The 25,668-nt window shown below is 54.7% G+C and overlaps 2 protein-coding genes and 5 non-coding genes across 8 annotated transcripts in view; 2 read left to right on the forward strand and 5 right to left on the reverse strand.

The window, feature by feature from the left end:
• Positions 1 to 236: 236 nt before the first annotated feature.
• On the reverse strand, positions 237 to 355 carry LOC148591161 (5S ribosomal RNA). The gene has a single exon (XR_015914112.1). It is a non-coding gene; the product is annotated as a 5S ribosomal RNA (ribosomal RNA).
• Positions 356 to 793: 438 nt separating this feature from the next.
• On the reverse strand, positions 794 to 912 carry LOC148591162 (5S ribosomal RNA). The gene has a single exon (XR_015914113.1). It is a non-coding gene; the product is annotated as a 5S ribosomal RNA (ribosomal RNA).
• Positions 913 to 1,350: 438 nt separating this feature from the next.
• On the reverse strand, positions 1,351 to 1,469 carry LOC148591163 (5S ribosomal RNA). Its single transcript, XR_015914114.1, has one exon. It is a non-coding gene; the product is annotated as a 5S ribosomal RNA (ribosomal RNA).
• Positions 1,470 to 1,907: 438 nt separating this feature from the next.
• LOC148591164 (5S ribosomal RNA) lies at positions 1,908 to 2,026 on the reverse strand. The gene has a single exon (XR_015914125.1). It is a non-coding gene; the product is annotated as a 5S ribosomal RNA (ribosomal RNA).
• Positions 2,027 to 2,464: 438 nt separating this feature from the next.
• Positions 2,465 to 2,583, reverse strand: LOC148591165 (5S ribosomal RNA). The gene has a single exon (XR_015914116.1). It is a non-coding gene; the product is annotated as a 5S ribosomal RNA (ribosomal RNA).
• Positions 2,584 to 9,049: 6,466 nt separating this feature from the next.
• EFHD1 (EF-hand domain family member D1) lies at positions 9,050 to 21,929 on the forward strand. Its single transcript, XM_088538074.1, has 4 exons — positions 9,050 to 9,250; positions 14,394 to 14,541; positions 19,208 to 19,342; positions 20,281 to 21,929. The coding sequence occupies exons 1-4, from the start codon at positions 9,231 to 9,233 to the stop codon at positions 20,413 to 20,415; spliced, it is 438 nt and encodes a 145-aa protein (XP_088394200.1). The 5' UTR covers positions 9,050 to 9,230; the 3' UTR covers positions 20,416 to 21,929.
• Positions 21,930 to 25,536: 3,607 nt separating this feature from the next.
• Positions 25,537 to 25,668, forward strand: part of GIGYF2 (GRB10 interacting GYF protein 2) — a 68,836-nt gene continuing 68,704 nt past the window's right edge. The window contains exon 1 of one of the 2 annotated variants that reach the window (XM_088538080.1): positions 25,537 to 25,631. The gene's annotated coding sequence lies outside the window, so the exon portion shown is untranslated. The remainder of the gene's footprint in view (positions 25,632 to 25,668) is intronic. The other variant, XM_088538081.1, reaches the window with a different exon arrangement.

Here is a 25,668-nt window from a genome sequence, read left to right on the forward strand (position 1 = left end):
CCCCACGCCGCGCGCAACGCGCACGGCAGCGCCGCACTCACGACGCTCCGCTCACAAGCCCTCGCTCCCCACGCCTCACCGCGCACCAGCCCTGGCTCCGCCACACACCCGCACACCCTCCGCACAAAGCACTACCCCCACAGCCTCCTCGCAAGCCCTTGGCACAGCACCAGCAGCACACGCACAGCCGCACGCACCCCGCGGCCTGCAAAAGGACCCCGCCAGCCCCGGGCAAAAGCCTACAGCACCCGGTATTCCCAGGCGGTCTCCCATCCAAGTACTAACCGGGCCCGACCCTGCTTAGCTTCCGAGATCAGACGAGATCGGGCGTTTTCAGGGTGGTATGGCCGTAGGCGAGAGCGGCACCCGCAGGCGCCCTCTTCACGGCACGGCCCGCACACCCGCACTACCGCACGAGGCACCCTGTACCGCGCTCGTGCCCCGCTCACCACACACAGACACACGCGCCACTCTTGCCCCGCGCCCTCAAACACCCTCCGCGCAACACCCCACCTCGCCTAGCACGCTCACTGCGCAACAACACCTCCAAGAACGCCCCCCACGCCGCGCGCAACGCGCACGGCAGCGCCGCACTCACGACGCTCCGCTCACAAGCCCTCGCTCCCCACGCCTCACCGCGCACCAGCCCTGGCTCCGCCACACACCCGCACACCCTCCGCACAAAGCACTACCCCCACAGCCTCCTCGCAAGCCCTTGGCACAGCACCAGCAGCACACGCACAGCCGCACGCACCCCGCGGCCTGCAAAAGGACCCCGCCAGCCCCGGGCAAAAGCCTACAGCACCCGGTATTCCCAGGCGGTCTCCCATCCAAGTACTAACCGGGCCCGACCCTGCTTAGCTTCCGAGATCAGACGAGATCGGGCGTTTTCAGGGTGGTATGGCCGTAGGCGAGAGCGGCACCCGCAGGCGCCCTCTTCACGGCACGGCCCGCACACCCGCACTACCGCACGAGGCACCCTGTACCGCGCTCGTGCCCCGCTCACCACACACAAACACACGCGCCACTCTTGCCCCGCGCCCTCAAACACCCTCCACGCAACACCCCACCTCGCCTAGCACGCTCACTGCGCAACAACACCTCCAAGAACGCCCCCCACGCCGCGCGCAACGCGCACGGCAGCGCCGCACTCACGACGCTCCGCTCACAAGCCCTCGCTCCCCACGCCTCACCGCGCACCAGCCCTGGCTCCGCCACACGCCCGCACACCCTCCGCACAAAGCACTACCCCCACAGCCTCCTCGCAAGCCCTTGGCACAGCACCAGCAGCACACGCACAGCCGCACGCACCCCGCGGCCTGCAAAAGGACCCCGCCAGCCCCGGGCAAAAGCCTACAGCACCCGGTATTCCCAGGCGGTCTCCCATCCAAGTACTAACCGGGCCCGACCCTGCTTAGCTTCCGAGATCAGACGAGATCGGGCGTTTTCAGGGTGGTATGGCCGTAGGCGAGAGCGGCACCCGCAGGCGCCCTCTTCACGGCACGGCCCGCACACCCGCACTACCGCACGAGGCACCCTGTACCGCGCTCGTGCCCCGCTCACCACACACAAACACACGCGCCACTCTTGCCCCGCGCCCTCAAACACCCTCCACGCAACACCCCACCTCACCTAGCACGCTCACTGCGCAACAACACCTCCAAGAACGCCCCCCACGCCGCGCGCAACGCGCACGGCAGCGCCGCACTCACGACGCTCCGCTCACAAGCCCTCGCTCCCCACGCCTCACCGCGCACCAGCCCTGGCTCCGCCACACACCCGCACACCCTCCGCACAAAGCACTACCCCCACAGCCTCCTCGCAAGCCCTTGGCACAGCACCAGCAGCACACGCACAGCCGCACGCACCCCGCGGCCTGCAAAAGGACCCCGCCAGCCCCGGGCAAAAGCCTACAGCACCCGGTATTCCCAGGCGGTCTCCCATCCAAGTACTAACCGGGCCCGACCCTGCTTAGCTTCCGAGATCAGACGAGATCAGGCGTTTTCAGGGTGGTATGGCCGTAGGCGAGAGCGGCACCCGCAGGCGCCCTCTTCACGGCACGGCCCGCACACCCGCACTACCGCACGAGGCACCCTGTACCGCGCTCGTGCCCCGCTCACCACACACAAACACACGCGCCACTCTTGCCCCGCACCCTCAAACACCCTCCACGCAACACCCCACCTCGCCTAGCACGCTCACTGCGCAACAACACCTCCAAGAACGCCCCCCACGCCGCGCGCAACGCGCACGGCAGCGCCGCACTCACGACGCTCCGCTCACAAGCCCTCGCTCCCCACGCCTCACCGCGCACCAGCCCTGGCTCCGCCACACACCCGCACACCCTCCGCACAAAGCACTACCCCCACAGCCTCCTCGCAAGCCCTTGGCACAGCACCAGCAGCACACGCACAGCCGCACGCACCCCGCGGCCTGCAAAAGGACCCCGCCAGCCCCGGGCAAAAGCCTACAGCACCCGGTATTCCCAGGCGGTCTCCCATCCAAGTACTAACCGGGCCCGACCCTGCTTAGCTTCCGAGATCAGACGAGATCGGGCGTTTTCAGGGTGGTATGGCCGTAGGCGAGAGCGGCACCCGCAGGCGCCCTCTTCACGGCACGGCCCGCACACCCGCACTACCGCACGAGGCACCCTGTACCGCGCTCGTGCCCCGCTCACCACACACAAACACACGCGCCACTCTTGCCCCGCGCCCTCAAACACCCTCCACGCAACACCCCACCTCGCCTAGTATGCTCACTATGCAACACCTCCAAGATCCCCCAAGCCACTCTTGCCTCATACCCTCAAATACCCTACACGCAACCCACCTAACATAACGTATGCCATTGAAAAAGACACACCTAACTCAGTCAGAAATCTACAGCCCTCAGTACTCCCAGCATTATATCATCACCTACCTCACCTCCAGCATGCTCTCTTCCTCCTTCGTGTCATCTAGTTTATAGCATTATCGGAAAGGTCCACTTCCTCATTAGTGAGGATCCTCTTTCCCCTTCGCAAAAAATGAATCCCATCCCATTCTATCTCCCCTGGTACTGTATAAGGCCTCCTGTTCCTCATGTACACCGAGTTTTCTTTACCACACCTGCCTTGGAGCCTCGTGCTAAAAGATTGTATCTTCCTGTTCTTTTTCCTGGTGCTGTCACCACCAGGGAGAATGATCACACCATCACAGAATCATACAATTGTTAAGGTTGGAAGGGACCTCTAGAGGTCATCTAGTCTAACCCCCTCTGCACACGCAGGGTCACCTAGAGCACGTGGCACAGGACTGCGTCCAAGCAGGTTTTGGAGATCTCCAGAGGAGGAGACTCTACAATCTCTCTGGGCAGCCTGTTCCAGTGCTTTGTCACCCTCACTGTTAAAATTTTCCCTAAGTTCCTGTGGAACTTTTGATGCTTCAGTTTGTAGACATTTCCCCTAGTCCTTTTGGTGGCCACCAGTGAAGAGAGGCTGGCCCCATCCTCCTCACTGCCTCCCTTGAGGTACTTATAGACACTGATCAGGTCCCCTCTCAGCCTTCTCTTTTCCAGGCTGAATAGGCCTAGCTCCCTCAGTCTCTCCTCATAGGGCAGATGTTCCAGGCCCCTGATCATCCTTGTGGCCCTGCGCTGGACTCTCTCCAGCAGCTCCACATCCCTCTTGTACTGTGGAGCCCAGAACTGGACACAATACTCCAGATGTGGCCTCACCAGGGCTGAGTAGAGGGGCAGGATCACCTCCCTCGACCTGCTGGAGATGCTCTTCTTAACGCACCACAGGATTCCATTGGCCTTCTTGGCTACAAGAGCACACTGCTGCCTCATGGTCAACTTGTCATCCACCATGACACCCAGGTCCCTCTCTGCAGAGCTGCTCTCCAGACGGTCGGTCCCCAGCCTGTACTGGAGTCTGGGGTTATTCCTCCCCAGGTGCAGGACCTTGCATTTGGCCTTGTTGAATTTCATGAGGTTTTTTCACCGCCCAGTTGTCCAGTCCGTCCAGGTCCCTCTGGATGGCAGTGCAGCACTCTGGGGTATCAGCTGCTCCTCCCAGTTTGGTACCATCAGCAAACTTGCTGAGGGAGCACTCTGTGCCTTCATCCAGGTCACTGATGAATAAATTGAACAGGACTGGGCTGACGACTGACCCCTGGGGGACACCGCTAGCTACAGGCCTCCTAATAGACTCTGCACCACCTTCTGGGTTCTGCCATCCAGCCAGTTGTTAATCCACCTCAGCGGCCACTCATCTAACCCACACTGCCAGAGCTTGTCCAGGAGGGACAGGGTCAAAAGCCTTGCTGAAATCCACATCTATGACATCCACCCCTCTCCCCTCATCTACCCAGCTGATCATTCCATCATAGAAGGATATCAGATTAGTCAATGATGGAAGATGAATAATGATGGAGATTATGACCTGCACACTTAAGATCCTGGTTATCCATCCCCGTTGCATGAAGTCCCTCTTGCATTATTCTCAGAATACACATTACCTATTCCTCTCCTGTCACATGCAGGGCCAGCAATGAGTAATATAGCCTGTGGGTCAAACTGGAAAGTTTCTTGGTGACCCCTTTAACATGAGCAACAGCAGGACAGCATTCTTCTCTTACAGGGGCGGGTCCCTTCTACATATTTGACCCTCTCTTTCCTTTATTGTAGAATCCCCCATGATTATAACTTGCCTTTTGTTCTTACTGCAGGTGGTCATAATAGGGGGGACCAGCCTTTTTAACCCTGGATATATCACAGAATGCTTAGGGTTGGAAGGGACCTCTAGAGATTATCAAGTTCAGCCCCCTGCTCCAGCAGGGACACCTAGAGAATGTGGCACAGGGTGGCATCCAGGCAGGTCTGGAAGATCTCCAGAGAAGGAGACTCCACAGCCTCTCTGCGCAGCCTGTTCCAGGGCTCTGTCACCCTGACAGGAAAGAAGTTCTTCCTCACATGGAAGTGGAACTTCCTGTGTTTCAGTTTGTACCCACTATCCCTTGTCCTAACACTGGCCACCACAGAGAAGAGTCTGGCCCCATCCTCCCTACAATCACACCTGATACTTGAACATGTTGATCCAATCTCCTCTCAGCCTTCTTTTCTCCAGGCTAAACAGGCCCAGCTGACATAGTCTTTCCTCATATGACAAATGCTCCAGTCCCTTAATCATCTTCATGGCTCTCCGCTGGACACTCTCTAGAAGCTCAATGTCCTTCTAGTACTGGGGAGCCCCGAACTGCCCCCAATGCTCCAGGTGCCTCCCCAGAGCTGAGCAGAGGGGCAGGATCCCCTCCCTCGCCCGCTGGCAACGCTCCTGCTGCTGCAGCCAGGAGCCCATTGGCCTTCTTGGCCACGAGGGCACATTGCTGCCTCATGGTTAACTTAGTGTCAACCAGGACTCCCAAATCTCTCTCCATGGAGCTGCTTTCCAGCAGGTCAACCCCTAATCTGCGCTGGTGCCTGGGGTTATTCCTGCCCAGGTGCAGGGCCCTGCCCTTGTCCTTGTTGAACCTCAGGAGGTCCCTCTGAATGGCAGCGCAGCCCTCGGGAGTGTCGGCCGCTCCTCCCAGGTTGGTATCACCCACAAACTTGCTGAGGGTGCCCTCTGTGCCCTCGTCCAAGTCACTGATGAGCAAGTTGAAGAGCACCGGGCCCAGTACTGACCCCTGGGGGCACCATTGGCCAGAGGCCTCCAACCAGACTGGGCCCTATTTATCACCATCCTCTGGTCTCTGCCATGCAGCCAGTTCTCAATCCACCTCACTATCCACTCATCCAGTCCACACTTCTTGAGCTTCCCTATGAGGATGTTCTGGGAGACGGTGTCAAAAGCTTTGCTGGAGTCAAGGTAGACAACATACACAGCTCTCTCATCATCCATCCAGCCGGTCACCTCATCGTAGAAGGCTATCAGGTTGGTCAAACATGACTTTCCCTTGGTGAATCCATGATGACTACTCCTGATTACCTTATTTTCCTTGACAGGCCTAGAGACGGTCTCTAGGATGAGCTGCTCCATCACCCTTCCAGGGACAGAGGTGAGGCTGACCAGCCTGTAGCTTCCCGGCTCCTCCCTCTTGCCTTTTTTGAGGACTGCAGTGACATGGGTTTCTTCCAGCCCTCCAGTACCTCCCTTGCCCTCCATGACCTTTTGAAGGTGACAGAGAGCGGCTGAGCAATAACCTCAGCACTCTTGGGTGCATCCCATCTGAGCCCATAGATTTATGGGTGTCCCGTTTGCCTAAATAATCCATAATCCAATCCTCCTCAGCCATCGGAAAGTCCTCCTCTCTCTTGGTTCTCTCTCTCTCTTATCTCCAGGCTCAGTACATGGGGACTGGCCCTAGCATTAAAGGCTGAGGCCAAGAAACCATTTAGTAACTCTACCTTCTCTTCATCCTCTGCCACCAAGGCACCCTGCCCATTCAGTAGCATACTAATATTTTCCCTAGTCTTCCTCTTGCTGTTGATAAATACATAGATAAAATACATAGGTATAATATACATTCGATAAAATACATAGGTATAATATACATTCGATAAAATACATAGGTATAATATACATTCGATAAAATACATAGATATAATACACATTCAATATATAGATATAATAGATATAATCTTGCTGCTGATAAGTATATAGATAATATATAAAAATATATATATTTAGATATATCTTTGGAGGAGAGGGACTCTTGCCTTCACTATCCACTGATTGCCCTTCATCTTCTAAGGTGTCATACCTGTTATATAGGGGTACCTGGTAAGGTGAGATGGAAGAAAACGTATTTCTCTTGCCGCCTTGGGCATCGACTTTCCCCATTCATCCTTATCTTGATATCTTCCGCTTTGTGTCAGCTGCAGGATGGATATCGCAGTTCTTTGTTGTTGGGAGCTTCCTGGTGCCTGCTCAGGTTTTTCAGAGGTCCAAATCAAGCACCGCCAGTCTTCATCCCCTCTCTGAATCCCACATGCTCCTCAGCTTTTCCACCTCTTCTTATAGCTCAGCTACCACGCTGAGCAGACCTTCTGCCTGCTCACATCTCACACAGTCACTATCTCACTAGGCGTCAGACCTCAACACAGCCCCACAGGCGGACAGCTGTATGTTTTCCTGGAACACCAGCGTGGCTTCCCACCCCCGTTTTGGCGGGTGGGGACACGATTTGCCGCGCTGCGGCTCTCGCGGGAGCTCGCTGCTGCTGCGGCCCCCACCTGCGCGCAGCGCCGCCCTCGCAGCCCCGCCGCGCCCTGCTCGCGCGCACGCGCGCACAGCCCAGCCCCGCCCCGCTCCGCCGCGCCCTGCCCTGCCCTGCCCTGCCCTGCCCTGCCCTGCCCTGCCCTGCCCTGCGGCGCTGCTGGAGGCGCCGCTCCCCGCTCGCTCCCGCTCCCTGAGGGCTGCTCTCGTACGCGCGGCCCTCACTGCTGGCACCGCCCACGCTGCCCTCTCGCTGGCTGGGGTTTTCGCGCTCTTCCTGCGCTTCATGTGGTGGCTTTTATCACCGTTTTAGTTACTCCGAGAAAGGTCCCCTCCCCTCCACAGCTCTTCTCTTTGTTAACTGAACTGAAAAGGCGCTTTCATGGGTTTTCAAACTGCCGCCGTCCCTGCTGGCCCCGCCCACGTAGCGTCAGAGCCTCCCGGGCCTGGGCCTCCCCCCCCTCGCTGCTCCCGTGCCCGCGCTTCGCTTTGGCCGCCGATTTAGCTCCTCTGGGAAATGTCCCCAACTCACGACCCCTTTCTCAACACGCTACCTGCACAAAAGCCCTCCCGCAACACCCCCACACACCCTCCACACAAAACGACCCCGACAGCACCCTCGCAAGCCCTCTCCACAGCACCAGCAGTGTGCGCCTACGGCACCCGTTCCCAGTTAGTCCCACATCCAAGTACTAACCGGGCCCAACCCTGCTGAGACTGGGTGTTTTCAGGGTAGTATGGCTGTAGACAACAGCCCTCTTCACTGCGCACCCTGCACACTCACTCCCCACCCCACTGTCCTTATGTAGTCCCCTTCTCTTTTCATGTCCTGTGTCACTGGTTTTTGCAGAGCTGAAGCAATCTTACCAGAGAGAACCAGGATCCACCTGGTTCTACAGTTCTGTTTTGCGCAGTGTGGCTGTCACACGGTGTATGCAAGTGCAGCTCACCCCAGTTACAGTCCTGTTTAGGGTGACTTTTCCTCACCACCTTCCTTCTTTCTTCAGAAGGTGACAAGCTGTGCGGGTGCAAGGACACGGCTTCTGCTCAGATGCGCACAAGCAGGGTCAAGGCCTGGTATGCCTCCGCAAGCACTTGTCAAAATGACTCTTTTGGGGCCCTTGTTGGGGATGGGAATGGCACAGGACCCCTTGCGCTGTTTGGCAGGAGATTGCTCGCCTCCAAGGCTAAGCGAGTGGAGGCCACAGCATCATGGGCTCCGCATCCTGCAGACTGTGCAACAGCCGCACGGCATGCCTCCTCGCTGGTGGCGCACGCTCTGCCCCATGATGTGCTAGGACCCCGGGAGGGTAAATCCCATCAGCCACAGCCTTAAGCTGCCTTATGGCAGTATTAATAGCTACTCAGAACGAGGGTGAGCTGCTGGCCAGCGGTGACCCCACAGGACCCATGGTGGAGTCACCCGCTCCCTGGGCACCTTTGGGGGTCCCCGGCCAGTGAAGTCGGGGCGGGGGGACACCAGGCTGATCCTGCCCATGGGGCTGCCTGTGAGGTGATCCCTTCTGTGGGGTAAACCCTGCTGCGGCCAGCGAGGCGTGGGGCGCCGGGCGGCCCGGGAGGGGAACCTCGGCGGCACCGCCCCGTCCCGCCGCGCTCCGCCCCGTCCCGCCCCGCGCCGCCGCCGCTGCCGGGGCCCGCCCCCGTCCCGCCGCGCCGCCTCCGAGTGAGGGAATAAAGTTGAGGGCCGGTAGCAGCGGCGGCTCTAGCAGCGCGTGGAGCGGGCGGCGTTGCCGGCCATGGCCTCGGAGGAGCTGGCGCAGAAGCTGCAGCGGCGGCTGCTCTTGGAGGAGAGCGGCCCCGGCGGCCCAGGGGGAGCCGGACGGGGGGGAACCGGGCGACGGAGCCGGCCGAGGAGCGGAGCTGCCTCACGGCCAACGCGGACTCGGAGCTGAGCGCCAAACTGAGCCGGCGGCAGGACATCAACGAGGGGCGCGGCGCAGCCGCGCGCCCGCCGCCGTCTTCAATCCCCTACACGGAGTTCAAGGAGTTCAGCCGGCGGCAGATCAAGGACATGGAGCGCATGTTCCGCCTGTGAGTGCCGCGGAGGCGGCGCTTGCCGGGACGGGGGGGTCCGAAGGGGTTTTTTTTGGAGGGTGGAGGTGGCGGGGGGGAGGTCGGAGCCTTGCGCCGGTATCGCGCGTGGGGGCAGCGCCCGGAGGAGGCACCTCCCGCGGGTTCCTGCCCGCGCTTTGGGTCTCGGTGGGGTTTGTGGGCCCCGGGTGCTGCGCTCCGGGCTCCTCTTCGGTGACTTTAGCAAGGGACATGTCTGCGCGAGCAGGATATCTTCCCTCTGCTGCGGCTTGTCAGGTTTAAGGTCAAACTTCCTGTCTGAAATTGCTGCTTATCAGTTTGCTCTCCTGACTCCATTGGGACGTCCGCTTGTGTTCCCTGTGTGTAGGGCAAAGCCTGCACTCTCCTTGAAACCTTCCTGTCCAGGAGTGAGCTGGGATCCAGAGCTTCCCCAGGAGCCCTACAAGTCCCGTTCTTCTCCTTCTCTTTCCCTCTTCTTACTTCTTGTGTAGCTGGAAACCTCTAGACAAGCCTTGCCTCTAGCTCTCCTCATGAGCCCTGCTAGGAGAGGTGACCATGCTTGGGGTTGCAGACTTGTGTTGGGATCAGAGGTTTCTTGAGCAGGGAAGTGCTGCTAAAGCTGTAATTCTGCCCAAATCTGTCTTGGGGCACAGCAGAGTCAGAACTCAGGCTGCTTTGAGTCAGGGTGGGAGCCAAGAACCAAACTGCGTGTGGGTGCTTCCCGACCCCTTGGGGTTCAGTTTCCTTGATGTGATTGCCCTTCTGGGCATGGGACTTCCCTGTGACTAATAGCAAGGCTGTCAGAAGGGCCAAGTTCAGCCCTGTCCTCCTGAACAGGGTGTGGGTAACAGGAAAATTCCTCCAGTCCTGGATACCCAGCTCCTGTGACCCCCTTGGGCTCTTCCCCTCTGTGCCAGAGTCCCATGTTCAGGTGAGGTCTCCATGTAGGAGGCCCAAGGTGGAAAGGACTTTACCCAGGTGCTCTTCAGATGATCTTTTCTGTTCATCTCTTGGTCCATAGTCCAGGCCAAGCAGGGTTGTTGGTCTGGCTGCTGTTGGGAGCTGCAGGACGCGAGAGCCGCGCGAGCATGGCCAGGCCTCTGGTGGCCTCGGGAGCTGCTGGGGATTTTTTTTTTTTTCCTCCCCTTGGCAGCAGGAGCAGGAAGTCTGCAGCTCAGGCTAATTATACCCTGACCTAATTAGCTGCCTATTCCGACAATGTGCGGGCACCGCAGTGGCCGTGATAACCTCTTGTCCGTGAGTCTTGCAAGCAAACTCACAGGAACTCGGCAGCTCCCCTCCGTGCCAGCCTGCCCCAGCTAGCGGCAGCCTGGGGCAGGCACTTGAGACAGGGGTGAGCGTGGGGCTGTGCCTGGGGCAGTGTGGGGGAAGGAAGAGAGGATCCACTGGATTAGCTTAATCTGTCAGGTGGGAGGAAGGTCCTGAGAGCCTGGGCCACCCTTGGTGCTGAGCGAAGCTTTGCACAGTGTTGCAGGGAGGGTCTTTGCTTGGCGTAGGAGATGCTCGCCTTGCCCTTGTGCCCCTCAGAGCAGTCTCCTGTAGGGCTGTGCATGTCCTTCCTAGTGCAGAGCCCTGCAGAGAGGTGAGAGCTCCTGCTGCCTGTGTGGCTGAGGAGCCCCAAGACCTTGCTGACCTGGTGAGGCCACTTGTGTCTCCAGCTGCCTGCAGGGCATAATAGCTTTCTGAGCTCCCAATGCAATGCCATGCCACGCCAAGAGGGAATAAAGTGCTACTTAGGAAAGATTTTGAAATACTTAAGGTGACATTATTACTGCTTCAGCACTATTGCTGTGCTTCACTTCAAAGCCTGCGCTGGGCAGTTGCAGCATGCAGGAATTGCAGGCCAGATGTGTTGTTGCCCCCAGTGTGTGGCAAGCGTGCAGGAGTGCAAGCGTGTGTGGAGGGCAGGTTCTTCCAGCCTTTCTCAAGAAGGGTGGACACCTACAAAGGACTCTTTGATCCTCCAGAACCAAATTCAAAGTTATTTCTCATTCAACTACGCATATTTTCTTTTTCTTGATGTTTTTCAGGTTTTTGAGGAGGGGTTTGTCACCTCAATGCTGGTAATGCAGTTCTTAGCATTTCCCTCTTCCTCCCTGCCCCTCTCCTTCCTCCTTTTTCCAGTACAGAACCACCCCCGCACCTCCATATGCACTGTGTTGCGCCACTGTTGGTCCTGGGCACCCTGGTCACTGCTCCGGAATGGAAAACTTGTTCTCTCTCCCAGGGGAAGTGGCTTGGGGTATTTCTTGGGCAGCACTTGTACACAACATATCTTGCTCTTGAGCAAGCATCCTTTCCTTCCCCGACTGGTGCGATGGCTTTCCTTCCCCGGCACCTCAGGAGCCGCGTGGAAGACAGCCAGCGTGGGAATCTGGGCGCATCCTTGTTGCAGCGGATTTTGGCAGGCGCTGGGTGTCTTATCTGCTGCCAGGAATGCTGATGCGGCTGCGCTGCAAACCCTCATCCCGCTGGCGGTAGCGCTCGTAGCAGCGCCCAGGGTCTGAGCCTGCCCTGGGGCTCCCGCTGTGCCAGCGTGAGCAGGAACCCTCTCGAGGCAGACAAGGGGCATCGGGAGGGACGCTCCAGCCTTCGGCTGTGCCCACCGCTCTGGGCGTCTGCCAGCGCACGGGGCAGGGGCGCGATGGGGAGCAAGTGACGCTTTCCCAAGGCCTATAAATATGCCTCTCCTTAAATAGTCTCGCTGTGCCGCTCCGTGGCTGTCGGGTGGATGCACCAAAGTTCTAAAATACTCGGGCTGCTCCAGGAGGGGAGTGGGGGCGGGGAGGCAATGCAGCAGCTTGCATGGTGCTGCTGCTGTGCAGGGCCGGTGCTGAGGGCCTGTGTCCTCTCTGTCCCTTCTCCTGTCCCTGACAAAGGGACTTGTCACTCTGCAGCAGTTCTTGGTGCTCGCTGTCCCCAGGAGCTCCTCTCCCACACACCACAGCCCTGAGCCCCTCAGTGGCCTGCCCTGCTGCTGCCCGGGCTCCCAGCGAGCCCAGCCCCACGCACTGAGCGCTATTGTGCGGCTGGTACAGCGCGCCGCTCTGCCAGCGCAGCCCGCTGCTGACAAGACCCAGTTTCTCACAATCCAGGCTTTGTGCTGCCTCCTCGCCGTGAGGACAGAGCCCTGAAGCTGTGCCCGCCTGCTCAGCGCCCAGCCTGCCTGCTTAACCCTTTCTGTTTCGCCTGTGGGCTCAGCGCCCTGTGAGCACCTGGACACACCAGCCCCAAACAAGTGGCAGCTCTGGGGGGCCAAAAGAATCCCTGAATCACAAGCGCTTCCCTGCCACAATATTCCTTATTTTGGAGGGGAAAACCTCCCAAGGCTTTCCTCCCCAAACTTAAAGTAATTGGATAAATCAAGACAGGAGGGATTTCATGTATTGTTTTGGTGAGGTCTTGAAAAGGCAGCTCAGTGCCAGGCGTGGTGAAGGTGCTACCACACAGCTCAAAATTAACTGGCTGCTTTCTTGTGGTGATAAACTTTGTGCCCTTCTTTTTTTCTGACTTGTGAGGTCTGTGACCTGTTTTTGGCTCCTATAGAGGTTTCTGCGCTCCACTACTTTTCCCAAACGCTTTCCCACATGATGGACTCATGAACTTGCTGAATACTCCAGGCAGGTTGGTAGCGTGAGGGATACAAGCTAGCCTGGGGATAGGGAGCTGGAGAAGGAGCTTTTTTTTCCTGCCATTCAGGGTCAGTTGGGCCTATGAAGCCAAGTCCAAAAGCTGGTTTTGGAGGTGATGGGGCTCTCTGGGAATGCAGTGACAAGGCTGATTAGAAGCTGGAGCTGCAGAGAGGGGAAGTGCTGGGATGTCCTGCCCAGGCCAGCAGGCAGCTTGGGGCATGCAGCTGCATTCGTGCCCTCCTCTGCTGTGGTTTTCTCTGTGGCCATGAGCTTTGCCAGCTGGAAAGCGCCGCCTTCCTGGGAAACCACCATTGTGGCAGCCTTGGTCTATAGTGGCAACAGCCGTTCCTCTCCTCGGAGGAGAGCTAACAGCGAGTGTAAGATGACAGCTGGGAGCATCTGACTGCCTCCCGATGGAGAAGGAAGCCACAGTGCTGTGCCTGGAGCTGCCTTTCCCAGTTGTTGGAGCTCGGAGCCCCACAGCTCCTGGCTGCCCCTCTGCAGCGAGTGCTCTGCTCTGCTTGGAATGGTGCTCCCAGCCTCTCTGCTTCCTGCACCATCGGCAGGACTGCTGCTGGGAAGCAGCTGCCCAACCTGCCATAGTGTCGTGTCTGCTCCAGCAAGAGCCTCTTGCTCTTCCTTAACCCTCCCAGCCTGACCTTTGCTTGCTCATCAATGGAGGCACGTTATAAAGATGGTCCTCCTTTCCTCCCCCTTGCTCAGCTTTGCAGGCGCCGCTGCGGGTCACTGCCTGCTGCCTCCTGAAGTACGAGCGTGGGTGATTTCCTGGTGGGAAGGTTTCTAGCAGTCCTTCCCGTTCTCATAGGAACGTGTCCCCATTCCAGGCCTGCTCCTAATGCCATCTCCCCTCTCAAGGTGGGAGTGTTTTTCTTCTCCCAGTGAAAACTACCCTAGCACACTGTTCTCCCTCTGTGCCTGCCTTTAAGCTCTGCCTGGGGCATAAACAGCTGCCCTGAGGCAAAGCACTTGTGTGGTATAAAAGCCTTTCAGAGAGGGAACATCTTAACAGCTGGGCAAGATGTACTGTGCTTGCAAACAAGGATACTCCTTTTCTGCTGGGAGATCCTCACTGGGCTGAGCTTTTCCTCTATGTGTGCATGAGGGACAAGGCAGTAGCTGGCCCTGGGATGCCTGTGCACTGCTGGTGCAAACTGTATGGGAAGTAACCCCTGTAGCAGCCATGCAAATGGGGCAGCAGAAACCTCATCAAGAAGAGCGGGGTACCCTCATCCTCCCATGTGGTGGCCTGGCCTTGAGCACTTCCCCCATGTGAGGCGGCCATGGAGGCTGCCTGGGATTTCCCTGAGCTTAATATATTTTGGTACCTGGTTCTGTTGTGCAGCTTCCCCTCTTCTGAGCTTTGAACCACCCCCAGGCTTTATCTTTAGACCCAGTTCCTCTTCTGAGAGGATACCTGCATTGCTCTGGATGGGAAGTGCTGAGGGCTGATCCTCTTTTGCACCCTACAGGTATGACTCAGGACGGGATGGGTACATTGACCTCATGGAGCTCAAGCTGATGATGGAGAAACTGGGAGCCCCCCAGACCCACCTGGGCCTGAAGAACATGATCAAGGAAGTGGATGAAGACTTTGATGGGAAGCTCAGCTTCCGTGAGGTAAGGGCAGCCCCGGGAGCAAGTGCAGATGTGACCGAGAGCCTCTGTGGGTGCAAGGTGAGAAGCTTGGGAGCACCAGTGGTGGGGCACACCATGAGGAACCCCGGCTGTGGAGCACTTTGCGTGCATCTCCATGTGGCAGTGATGGTACCATGCACGGAAGCTTTAGGGAGGTGCAAAGAGGCTTCAGCTTGGTGATGCTGCAGTTGAGCATGTTACGCTGGCTCAGTGGTGTGTGCAGCTAGCAGGTCCGTCCCCTGCTGTTGGGGCATCAGTCAAGCATAGGGACAGCTGAGAGTGGCATGGACAGGCCGGGAATTGCTGATCTCTAAAGGGGGAGAGGAAATCTTGGCAGGAACCTGTGCAGTCAAGCGTATCCCGGCCTTGCCTCAGCAGCACGAGGGAACCCAGATACCTCAGCACCCTGTTACCTCATCTTTTGCTCTGCTTGCGTTGCTCCTTGAATCAGTGATGCGCAGGATGTGGTGGTGCCTTTCTAAATTAATAGTCCCTTAGACAGTCAGGGAACGGAGCTGCTTATGTCCTGCAGCTTTGATGGTTTCACTGCTTCCTCCTGCTGCGGAGGGCTTTTGAGAGGAGCCCTGAGCAGCTGGGCTGCTGCCTTTCTGAAGGGGCTGAGCTCTTGCTGAGCCCTGGCAGAGAAGGTTTGTGCACGGGACGAGGGTCAGCTGGCACGGTGGCTGCAAGCAGGCACAGAGGGAGCCAAAAAGCTGTGGGGCCAGGCAGGGCCACAGGCTCCAGTCCTGTTGTAAAGTCAGCAGCCCAAGACAAAAACACAAAGACTCAGATTTATGGGGCCAGGCCAGTACAGAGAGAGAAATCTGAGAGGCAAGTTAGTGAGTTTGTGCCAGCAAAGCTCTAAGCCAGCAGCTGCCCTGAGCGGGGAAGGCTACGTGCCTAGTCTGAGGTGAAAGCAGGCTGCTCTGGAGTCAAAAAGTCCTCCTCAGGGCAGCAAAGAATCCAGCGGAGCAGGACGGGTGTCGTGTCCTTGGCCCTGGGTCAGGCTGGGAGAGACGAGCGTGGGAGGCCGTGCAGATCTCAGTGCAGAGAGGCAGCCAGTGCCTGCATGTGCCTGAGCAGCCCTATGTCCTGCTGCACGTGCTATGGCCTCCGGGCACTCCTGCAAATGCTCCCTGCTGTGAAAGAGAAGTGCCTCTGTCCCCTGGGGCTCTGGAAGGTGCTGCTGTGTCCTGGCAGTGCTGTGCAAGTGGTGCCAAAGCCCCCCTTCTGCCACCGCCTGTTTGGAGCAGAGCTCCCTGCGTGTGGGTGCCTGTCAGGTGGCCTGGGCTCAGGGTGCTGCCAGCCCGTGGCACATGGTAGCTGGGGCTGCTGCAGCACCCGGCCAGATGCACAGCGACGGTCAGGCAAACAAGCTTCCGTGGCACGCAGCTTGGAATGAGGCAACACCACCAGCGGAGCTCCGGGAACTGATTACACTTGGAGCACAGCAGCTTGGCACGCACCCAAAGCCTCCCGTGGCAGAGGAGCAGGGTGCTTCCCGCCTTGCTCTAGGTCTGGCTCTGCTTCCTAGTGGGTGCAGAGGGCTGAACCTGCCACCACGGCCCTGTCCTGCTCCCATTCTCGTTGGTGGTGACCAGCAGGCATGGGGAGGGTGATCAAGCTGCCTTGGAGTGCTGTGACAACAGGAGAAACCTTGGTTAAAATGAATATTTGAGCTTGCAGGGTGTAGCTGGAGCACCGGAGGCCTCCCTGACTCGCTAGGGATAACAAGCCCCGATGTATTGGCTGGGAGATAGGCTTCTAGGCTGGGCCAGAGAATCTCAGGGATCCCTTTCACTTGCAACAAGCCACCTTTTGTTGTTGCTTTGAATAGTACTGGTCCTCCCTGTGCATGTGAGCTGGAAAGCAACCTTGTATCGGGCTGACTTACTGGTGGCCCCTGAGGAGAGCAGCTGCTGCTGTTGACCTTCCAGAGTCCCTCAAGGCATTGTCAGTCACCTGCACTAGACAATTTCCATAAGCTGAGTAAAACAGTTTAGGCTTAAAGTTCAGGTACAGCGGGGGAAAAATTGTGAACATCGGTTTACCTAATTACAGCAATTAGCTGTATTTTCCTGTGGTAATAGTGATACCTAACTTAAGCTGTTATCTAGAACCTCTGAAAATCCACCCACGCTCCCTCATGCCACACTCAAGTGTTTGAATGCTGCCCCACGTCACTGTGTTTGCTAGCAGGGTTGGTGCAAACCACCGTTTTGGGTGCCTCTGCTTCTTGGCAAGCTGCTGCAAAGCTGCTGCGGACAGTTGGTGTATTACCTCCCCTTGCACCCCGAGGGATTCATGCAGAGCCCGTGGGGGAATGACTGGGGCATTTCTTGGACACTGGGCACCGCAGGATAGGCCTTAGATTGCTAGGGATGCAAGACTGCATACATCTTGGTCTGCACCAGGTCAGCAGGGGTAAGGAGTATGTCCTGCTCCTTTAGAGCAAGAGTTTAAAAAGTAGCAGTGTTCTTTCCTGTGGCTTCTCTGATGTGTCGTATAGCTCAGCCTTAAGTGTCTCAAACCAACAAGGCATGTGAGCCGAGAGTCAGGAAGAGCAGCACATCTGCACTGTGGTTTCCTGCACTGCTCAGGGAATTGCAAGACAGTTGCTGAGGCTCCCTGTCTAGGGACGCCTGATACCTGGAGGGTGAGTAAGCAGCGAGGTGAGCTGTGTGGAAGAGCATTGCTCCCAAGCTCCCGAGACAGGCAGTGCAATCCTGCCTGGTCCCTGGGCTGCCTCTGAGGCTGACTCAGCTCCTCGTGCCTTCCGGTGCAGCCCACTCTTCCCGGCTGCCGCGGCCCCTGTCAGCCAGAGGAATGCTGCCCCAGCCCTGGTTTCAGCATGATTCATGCACACTTGTTCTTGTGACTGGGTGTTTCCACTGCCTCGCCATGTGGCAGCTGCACCAGACCTCAGGATTGCTCTGCTTCCACCGCCCTTTTTTAGATGCCGGGAAGTGGGACTTGGCCGGGTGGAGCAGAACTGCAAGGAGGAACCATGACTAATGCCAGCCTGGCTGCGAGAGCTCCCTGCTCTGTGGCAGAGGAGAGGAACTAGCCCGAACCCGGCGGATCTGAGCAGAGCAAGAGGATGTCCTGGGGGCTGATGGTTTCTATCTGAGTGGGCCAGACTGTTCAGCAGAGCGTCGTTTAATGTGCTGTGTGTGTTTGGGGAGAGGGGAAGCTGTCTCTGCCGAGTGTCGGCTTTGCTCCATGCTGAGCACACACAGGTTACGGGGCAGCTGTATAGAGCCTGGTAACGCTGAGTCTGTGAGAGGGCAGCCAGGCCTGCCGTCACCTCCCCACCCTTCCTCTGGGGAGACCTTCCCAAGCTTCCGCGTCTCCATCAGCTCCTGCTGGCTCCCAAGCAGGAGAGCGAGCTGGGCTGGCTGCAGCGCAGATGCTGGGGCTCTGCTGCCCTCCTCTGGGGTAACGTGGGCTCTCGGTAAGAGCGAGCAGACTCCCAGGCCGGGGGGATTTGGGGAGGGCAGCACCAGGGATTCGGACATTCCCTGCAGGTGGGTTTCACAGCAGCCCTGCCTGTTCCTTCAGTGCTGTGCTGAGTGCCAAGACCCCATGCTAGGGGTGAGGGAGACTCCGAAGACCTCTACTATCACCCTTAAATCATCCGTATCTTATCTTGGAGTTCAGATATCAGCTAAGAGATGCAAAAAAACTTTATTTTCAAGCAGGCAGGTCTTGTCCTTACTATAGAAAATATGCTTTTCTGACCCCTAGCATGGCTGGTGGTGGGATTGTTTCCCTTTATGGTTCGCTTGTTGAAATATGCCCTGCTCTAGTTTCTTGGGTTGTCTGGTACAAGACAAAGGTTTCAAAACAAGTTGCTCTGTAGCAGTGATACTTGCTTAAGTCATTGCTGATGGTCCCAAGGGTACATGTCTGTCCTGGCTGTTGGCAGATGTGCTAGGGAAGCTCTCTTCCATGTTAGTTAATTGACACAACAGAAATGCAGACGTTTTCCCAACTTTAACTAAGTAAGTCTGGGCTCCCTGGGACAAACTGAGGCGTAGCTCCAAGGACAGGTTACATAGCTTCTCCCATGTCCTAGACAGGGCGTGATTTGAAGTGTCCACCTCCCGTCTTGGTGTATTTGGCCTTAATTTTCTCCTGTATGAGGCTTGGAAGGATGTAAGGCAGGGCTCCCAGTGGAGGCTGCCCCTCCGTCCCCCTCCAGCATATGGCTTTAACTGCTGTCCTCTGAGGAACGTGCTGCCGCCCCAGTGCAGCTGGTTAGGGTAGCAGGATTTGGGCTCAGATTCGTGCCAGGGCTGGTTTTGGTCTCCTGCCTTCATTGTAGGATGTGATCAGAGACAACAAAATTGTTGGGGAAGCTGGTGGGAGGACAGGGATACAGAACTGGGCAGGTGGAGAGATGGTGTGCTTCTCACGCATGGGCCTCCTCCATAGCAAGTCACTCTTCTTTTGAAGTTTTTGCTTCTTGAGTCCAAAGCAGCCGTGTGCTGGAGCCAAAGTTCCATGGTGGCCCTTGGTTTATTCGATCTGCTTTCCTTTGCTAAGAATGTAAATCCCTGCCCTGCAGGTGAATGTATGTACTGCTTGCATTTAAAATTGTTTGAACCTTAGTGAAGATTTGCATGCTTCCTCTCTCTTTGGCTAGTTCCTGCTGATTTTCCATAAAGCTGCAGCTGGGGAGCTTGAGGAGGACAGTGGCCTGATGACACTTGCAAAGCTGTCGGAGATAGATGTCTCCATCGAAGGAGTCAAGGGAGCCAAGAACTTCTTTGAAGCCAAGGTATGGTGTGGCACAGAGCAATGCAAGAATGTTCTGTATGTGCAGGCCCTGCTCAAACCACTTGCTTCACGGTCTCGGGAGTAGGGGACTCTGCTAGAGCTGACTGGTCCATCTGTGTCTGGCTTGGCGCTTGACAAGCTGGCTGATCCTTTTAAACTCAAAAGCATCCTGGAAACTAGTGCACAGGGACTGACTTTCTCATTTTGCAAAAGTCCCAACAATTGAGACACTCTGAGCTTGGTGGTACACAAAGTATTTTGGTGTGCAGGATTTCAGCCGCCTTTCTTGAGCAGCTCTGTGCAACCTTTGGAATCAGAATTACTGCACAGAGTCCTGGGGCTGGCAGAGAGCTGTGCACCGTTTGAAGCTGACAAAGCACCCCTTTTGAAAGCTCTCTTAGAAAATAATCCTGCCTGTTTACATAAGAAGTTTTTTTCCCAAGAGCATAGCACAGCTATTGCACAGCAGATGTACTCAGATGAAAGCTGGAAAGAAGGCTGGAAAAATAGCCAGCAAATAAACAATGTCTCTTTGATCTGCAGATTATCTGTGATGTAGTATGATGTTCTCTAATTTGGCTGTGATTCAGAACTGTTTTCTGCAGCAGTTTCTATCAGTGTATACTCACAGCTTAAGCTGTGCTGGTTGACCACAGAAAGAACGTACTTAACCTAGAACTGATGGCATGATTTTGGTCTCTTGTTAGCGATGTAATCACAAATGACCTTTCCTGCATTGATGTCAGTCAACTGAGCTAACGGGTGCTTGGTGCAAGTACCCAACTGCTGCAGCATAATTAACACTTGACCCCTCCTGGCAGAGCTTCCCAGCAAGGGGCATGTGCGGCACCGTGTGCTGCTCATCTGAGAGCAGCTCCGACTGCTCTGCCTCTGACACCAGGCTTGCGCACTCTTCATTATTTTTCCTCTTTTCCTTAGGCTCAAGCTCTGTCTTCAGCCAGTAAGTTTGAAGCGGAGATAAAAGCTGAGCAGGATGAGCGGAAGCGGGAAGAGGAGGAAAGGAGAAACCGCCGAGCAGCTTTCAGGGAGTTGAAGTCTGCGTTTAGCCAGTAGCAGACTGGTCAACACGGGCTCTGAGATCGCATGTGACTTGGTACGTTTCCCAGACCAGGGTTCTACCTGGAGAGTACGGCCTGGATCCTGCCTGAAACCCGTTCCAGCTTTGCTAGCCTTCCTCTTCTGAAGATCCTTCTGAATTGCTAAGGACACAACTCTTGCAGTTACTGCGCACTCATAGCGGTGTGAACCATAAGAGCTGTGTACATGCTGTTTGCTCAGAACCATCAGAAGCGCATCACCCTGAAGCTGAAACAGCAAGTAGCAAATTGTGGGTGAGCACTGACAAGTGTTGTTTGCCTACTTCATTCTTTCCTTCTTTTCTATACGCCATTTTCCTCTTCATTCCTTATTAATTCATTCCTTGCTTACAGGCAAGTAGTAAGGTCTTGTGTAAATCAGGGTGTACAAGTACAGATGTGTTTCCTGTATGTTTGTACTGCTGTTGGGTGTTGTCACGCATCCTTGACTGTTTCTCATGTCTTCCTCAAAGCCCTGTGCCACAGGCACTGTGCGAACACTGTGAATAGAAAGATGGTTACTAGGGACATGGATGAAATTAATTATGATTTTGTGTAGATTTTTTTCTGCTGCCCAATATCATGTTGGTGTCTTCCCCTTTTCCTTCACTGAAGTGCCATAGAAACAAACCTTTCAATAAGAGGCATGATTTTTTTCAAGACTTTGAAAGTAGGAAGTTGTCTCTCTCACTTAAAGAAGGAATAGAAAACTGAGTTGCCTGACCATACATCTTTCACATTCCATCATATTTAGTGTACTGTACAACTTCACTCCTTTTCCAGCCTTAGAGTTTGAGCAAACAGCTTTTAAGGGATATTGCCAGATGGATCATGAGACTGGATGGCACTCTGGGTTTTTATCTTTGGAAGTCTGCTCATATCCTGAATTGTAAAGGTGACTTTGATTTCGTTAGAGCCATGACAGATAAAACCAGCCCAGCACACTGAGCAATTCCTGTTCAAGAAGGGAACAGCAGCCCAGTTAGCGCATTTAGCTGGATTGAATTTAGAAAGCTTGCACTAAACTTAGCCATTTACTTGCAAAAACACAGGAGACCTGTCCACAGATGTTAAAATGCCATAAATGCTGTGGTCACAGCAAAAGAAATGGTGTTCCCTTGCGAGACCTCTCTAAACATGGATTTGCTGAAGTTCTGCCTCTGCTATTGCCCCACTTTGTGCATTTTTGTTTCCTTCCAAAACAAAACTCACCAGTTGTCTTTTCACTTGTCTGTTTTGCTTAAACTATGAGCACTAAACTGTGAGCATGGAATAATAAATAGAAAAAAAAAAACTCTAATGTCAGGTGAGAGAATCACTAAACAATTAAACTGTGTATATATCTTCACAGATTATATTTTATAAAATCACGCTTTTTTAGCTAAAATATTTATAATTAAATGTTTTTATACTTTACAACAAAGCAGACAACTGCATCTTCAATTATTTCTCCTGTTGCTGAAATGTACAAATAAAGCATTGTTATCTCCAGTCTTGCCTCTGGTGTATTATAGGTCCTTGAATATACTGTTTTGTTCAAGAACTGTAGCAATCCTGTTCCTGACGGTGCCCCTGTTTGAGCCCCAAAGGCTGGTGTCCTGACTTGGATAAAGGGGGAAGTGTTCAGCCCCTTATTGATACGATGTCCACTCCTATACAGCAGTCCTGTTGGGAAAAGCCCTAATGTTTGCAATCCTTCCAAAAGGGATGTGGCTGTGCAAATATTTGAAACACTGCCCACTGCAAAAGGTTGATATCTGAACAGTGTCAGGCTTCTACCTTCTAATAGACGTTGTATATCGGCCCCAGTCATGTCCCAGGGTGGGACATTTCTCATTGCATTTTTGTCCGCATGTCTTTATAGGAGGAAATTAAGTATGTGACAGTTGGCAGCTCTTTCCAAGAATTGTGCTGGGCTGGTGCTGATCTGCTAAGCTTAGCAGGGAGGGCTAAGGAGGAGGCCTACCTGGGCACTGTGCTGGGCATGTTGAGGTGGAAAAGGTCGATGCTGCATTCAGTGCGGCTTTCTGATCTTGTACGCCTCTGCTCAGGCCTTTACCACGCACTTCTGAGCCCTTGGGGCCCTGGGGTCAGGCAAAGCTGAGGTGAAGGCTCCTTGCTCTGTACTTTCCTTTTGCAGCTCCTAATATTTAGCAAATGCCTCAGTGTGGCAGTTCTGCACAGAGCAGCAGGTAACGTGAAGTGGGGTGAGGAGCCCATGAGCAAGAGGAGGGGATGGTGGAAGCAGGGCTTCCAAAGTGACCATTTTAAGAGACTTGAGTTACTCCCAGCTGACAGGTTTTAATAAGGAAATGAGCAGCGTGTCTGGCCCTACTATAGTCTTACTCCCCAAGGGTGGATGCTGTTTGACAAGCCCTTTTCCCAAAGGATGCCCAGCCTGTCTGCTGTACTGATTGGAGTTTTCTTCTCAGCCCAGATTTCCTCTGTGAGATTTGTCTTCTCTGGCACATGCAGGATGATTGTCGGGTCTCTTAATGTTAGATTTTCTGCTAGAGTATTTCACTTGATTCAAATAGATGCTGTTAGCTGGTGCCTGTATTTAATGCAGTGAACAGTACATGCTTTTTTTTTTTTTTTTTGAAGGTGCAGCAATATAAATTTTGAAATTAGCTTTGCAACAGCTGGCATTTGAAAATTAATTGTTCTTTAAATTGTTTTGTTTGACTCAAAACTATTAGGCTATATAACAATGTTTTTATGTTATGTTAGAGTGCTAGAAAAATAAAAAAGCTTAGATAAATCTCCAGTCCAATACTTAGAGGCCTCCAGGACCTATTCAATCTTACTTAGGTTCAGCTGTACTTTAAATGCTCCAGACCTTGATATTATGTCTTTCTTCATGTTACTTTATGCCTAGTATCACCACAGGCAGTTCTAATAGGTCCAGGTAATTGCAGCTCTGGCTTCTGATACCTGCTGGTCCATCCATACCAGCCTGGTATTGCTGACAAGCTCCAAGTGACCGTGTGTGTTGTGGCAGGGAAGAGTAGTCTGAGGAGAGAAACCCTAGAGAGATGGTTGATTCAAAAACAAAGCAAACAACCAAAAAAACACTGTTGCAGTTTTTCATGAAGGGAGAAGACTTGACTCAAATCATTCATCTGGAAGCTCAGGGAAACAATATGACTAGGAGCACTTTGTCTCGTTCTTCAGCCTTTAACTGTGTGACCAAACTGAATTTTAACCTTTTGGGAGTGTCCAAACAAATCCCTTGGCAAGGCAGACTGGGAGTGACCAGAGGGGTTTACTGTTCCCTTTCAGACTTAGCTTGCAGTTTGAGAGCAGGAGTCTCAAAACTAGCAGTGTATTTGTGCCAGTGTTTCTTTCAGCATAATCTGTCTGAGATCACAGATGCATCACAACAGCTGACTTTAAAAACTATGATCAGATGTTCACCTGCCTGACTGGTCTGTTGTTTTTATTATTATTATTATCATTATTATTATTATTATTATTAGGGCCTTCACATGTGAGGGCTGTTCACCACTCCTATGGAAGATAGAGGCTGTTAAGATGAGGCTGACTGTTCTCAGGCAAACTACTAGGTACATCAGCAGAGTAGCTGCTTTTTATAGTGACTAAAACTGGGGGTGAGGAGAGGGGAGATGACAGTGTCTGCCACATCTCCTCAGCTGCTGTATGATGGTTATTTACCTTTGCAAAGCTCTGCTGTGTGTTCCTAGCTCCACCGCTACAGCAAAACAGGCAGGCTCCTGCGCCACGCTAGGATGGTGTGGAAAAGGCTGGCCAATAAGGATGCCTTTTGGTGGGTTACAGATTCCTTTTCCCCACACCTGGGTTTTTGCTAGCGCAGGGAAGCTGGCCTGGTATCCCAGAGGACCTCAAAATACACCATAGCGTTGGTACCTGAAATGTCAGACTAGCTGGTGACTTGGTTTCATGCCTAGAGTGCAGCAGCTGAAGCGGTGTGATTAAACCATGCAGGAATACAGACACATTCCTGTATTTTCATAACAGTCTCCCTGCTCTGCTCGAAAGAGTGTCACAGAAGACTTCAGAGGCATCTATTGCTGCATAAAAATACCATTTGAATTTCCTGGAACTAATTTAGAAAAACACTAAGTTCTGCACATGAGGCATTTTCCCCTTTTCTCTTGAAATTTCCTTCTCAATAGTGTAACGTTTGTGCTAACTGGAGAAGAAAAAATCTCTGTAAGTTTTAAAAGTGTTCCATCTTGGACGTAGCTTGCCTTAGAGGACATGAGAGTGTTTCTGAGCGCTCCTACTCATGTTTGATGGGTGGGTACAGCCCCTTCCCAAATGAATTTGAAAGGTCTTAGCAGCAGCTTGAGGCTCACAGCTTCATCTCTCCCAACCCACGCCATGATCCACGCAGGCCCAAGCTGTCTGGTAGCAACTAAGGGTATCACTACATACTTCATCAGCCACCAGCTGCTCGCTAGCAAACTTTGCTTCCTCAGCTCTCCTAAGGGGGAGTTCTCATTCTGATTTTTTGGGGGGGGAAAGTCATCCTGTTGGGAGAAGTTGTTTCAGCTGAAAACAGTTATTTCCTCCATAGTATGTAACAGCTAAAGAGAGTTTCTTTGCTTTGATTCTTTGTTGTTGTTGTTGTTGTTTTCAGGCTGCATCGTGTTCTAAAAGGAGTTTCAGGGCTAAAAATAAAACAGTATTTTTAGATGAAGAAAAAAAAAAGCAGCGGGGGGAGGGGAGTGGCTTATTCCCAGCTCTCAGAAGTTTCCCCACAGGAATTTCAGTGCCAAAGCAGCTGTTGTGCCACACGACGCCTTTTCGCCGCCTTCCTAGGCGGACACAGCCCCACTCGGGGCAAAAAAATGCCCAAGCGGCCGCAGCCCCAGAGCACCGCGGCGGCCCCGGCGGCCGCGATAAGATGGCGCCGCGCTGAGTTGGTAGCAGCGGCCTACCAGCCCCCTTCCCACAGTGCCCCGCGGCACGGGGGGGGAGCGCGCGCAGGCGCTGGGTGTCGTCACGCGGGGGGCGGAGCTTCAGCGAGCCCCGGGGCGAGGGGGGAGGGGGGCACAGCGACCCCGTTCCCATCCGGGTCCCGCGGCGGCGGCCGGGGGGGCGGGGCCCGCGCTCACGTGACATTGCGTGGCGGCGCAACCGCCATCTTGTGTTGTTGGGGCTGAGGAGTCGCTGTGGCCGTGAGGGACTCTCCGTTCGGGAGCGCAGGTACCGCGGCCGCCCGCCGCGCTCGCCCGGCACCCCC

This window comes from Tinamus guttatus, unplaced genomic scaffold (genome assembly GCF_059628265.1).
Source record: "Tinamus guttatus ecotype Peru unplaced genomic scaffold, ASM5962826v1 Tinamus_guttatus_pri_ptg000927l, whole genome shotgun sequence".
Lineage (NCBI taxonomy): Eukaryota > Metazoa > Chordata > Aves > Tinamiformes > Tinamidae > Tinamus > Tinamus guttatus.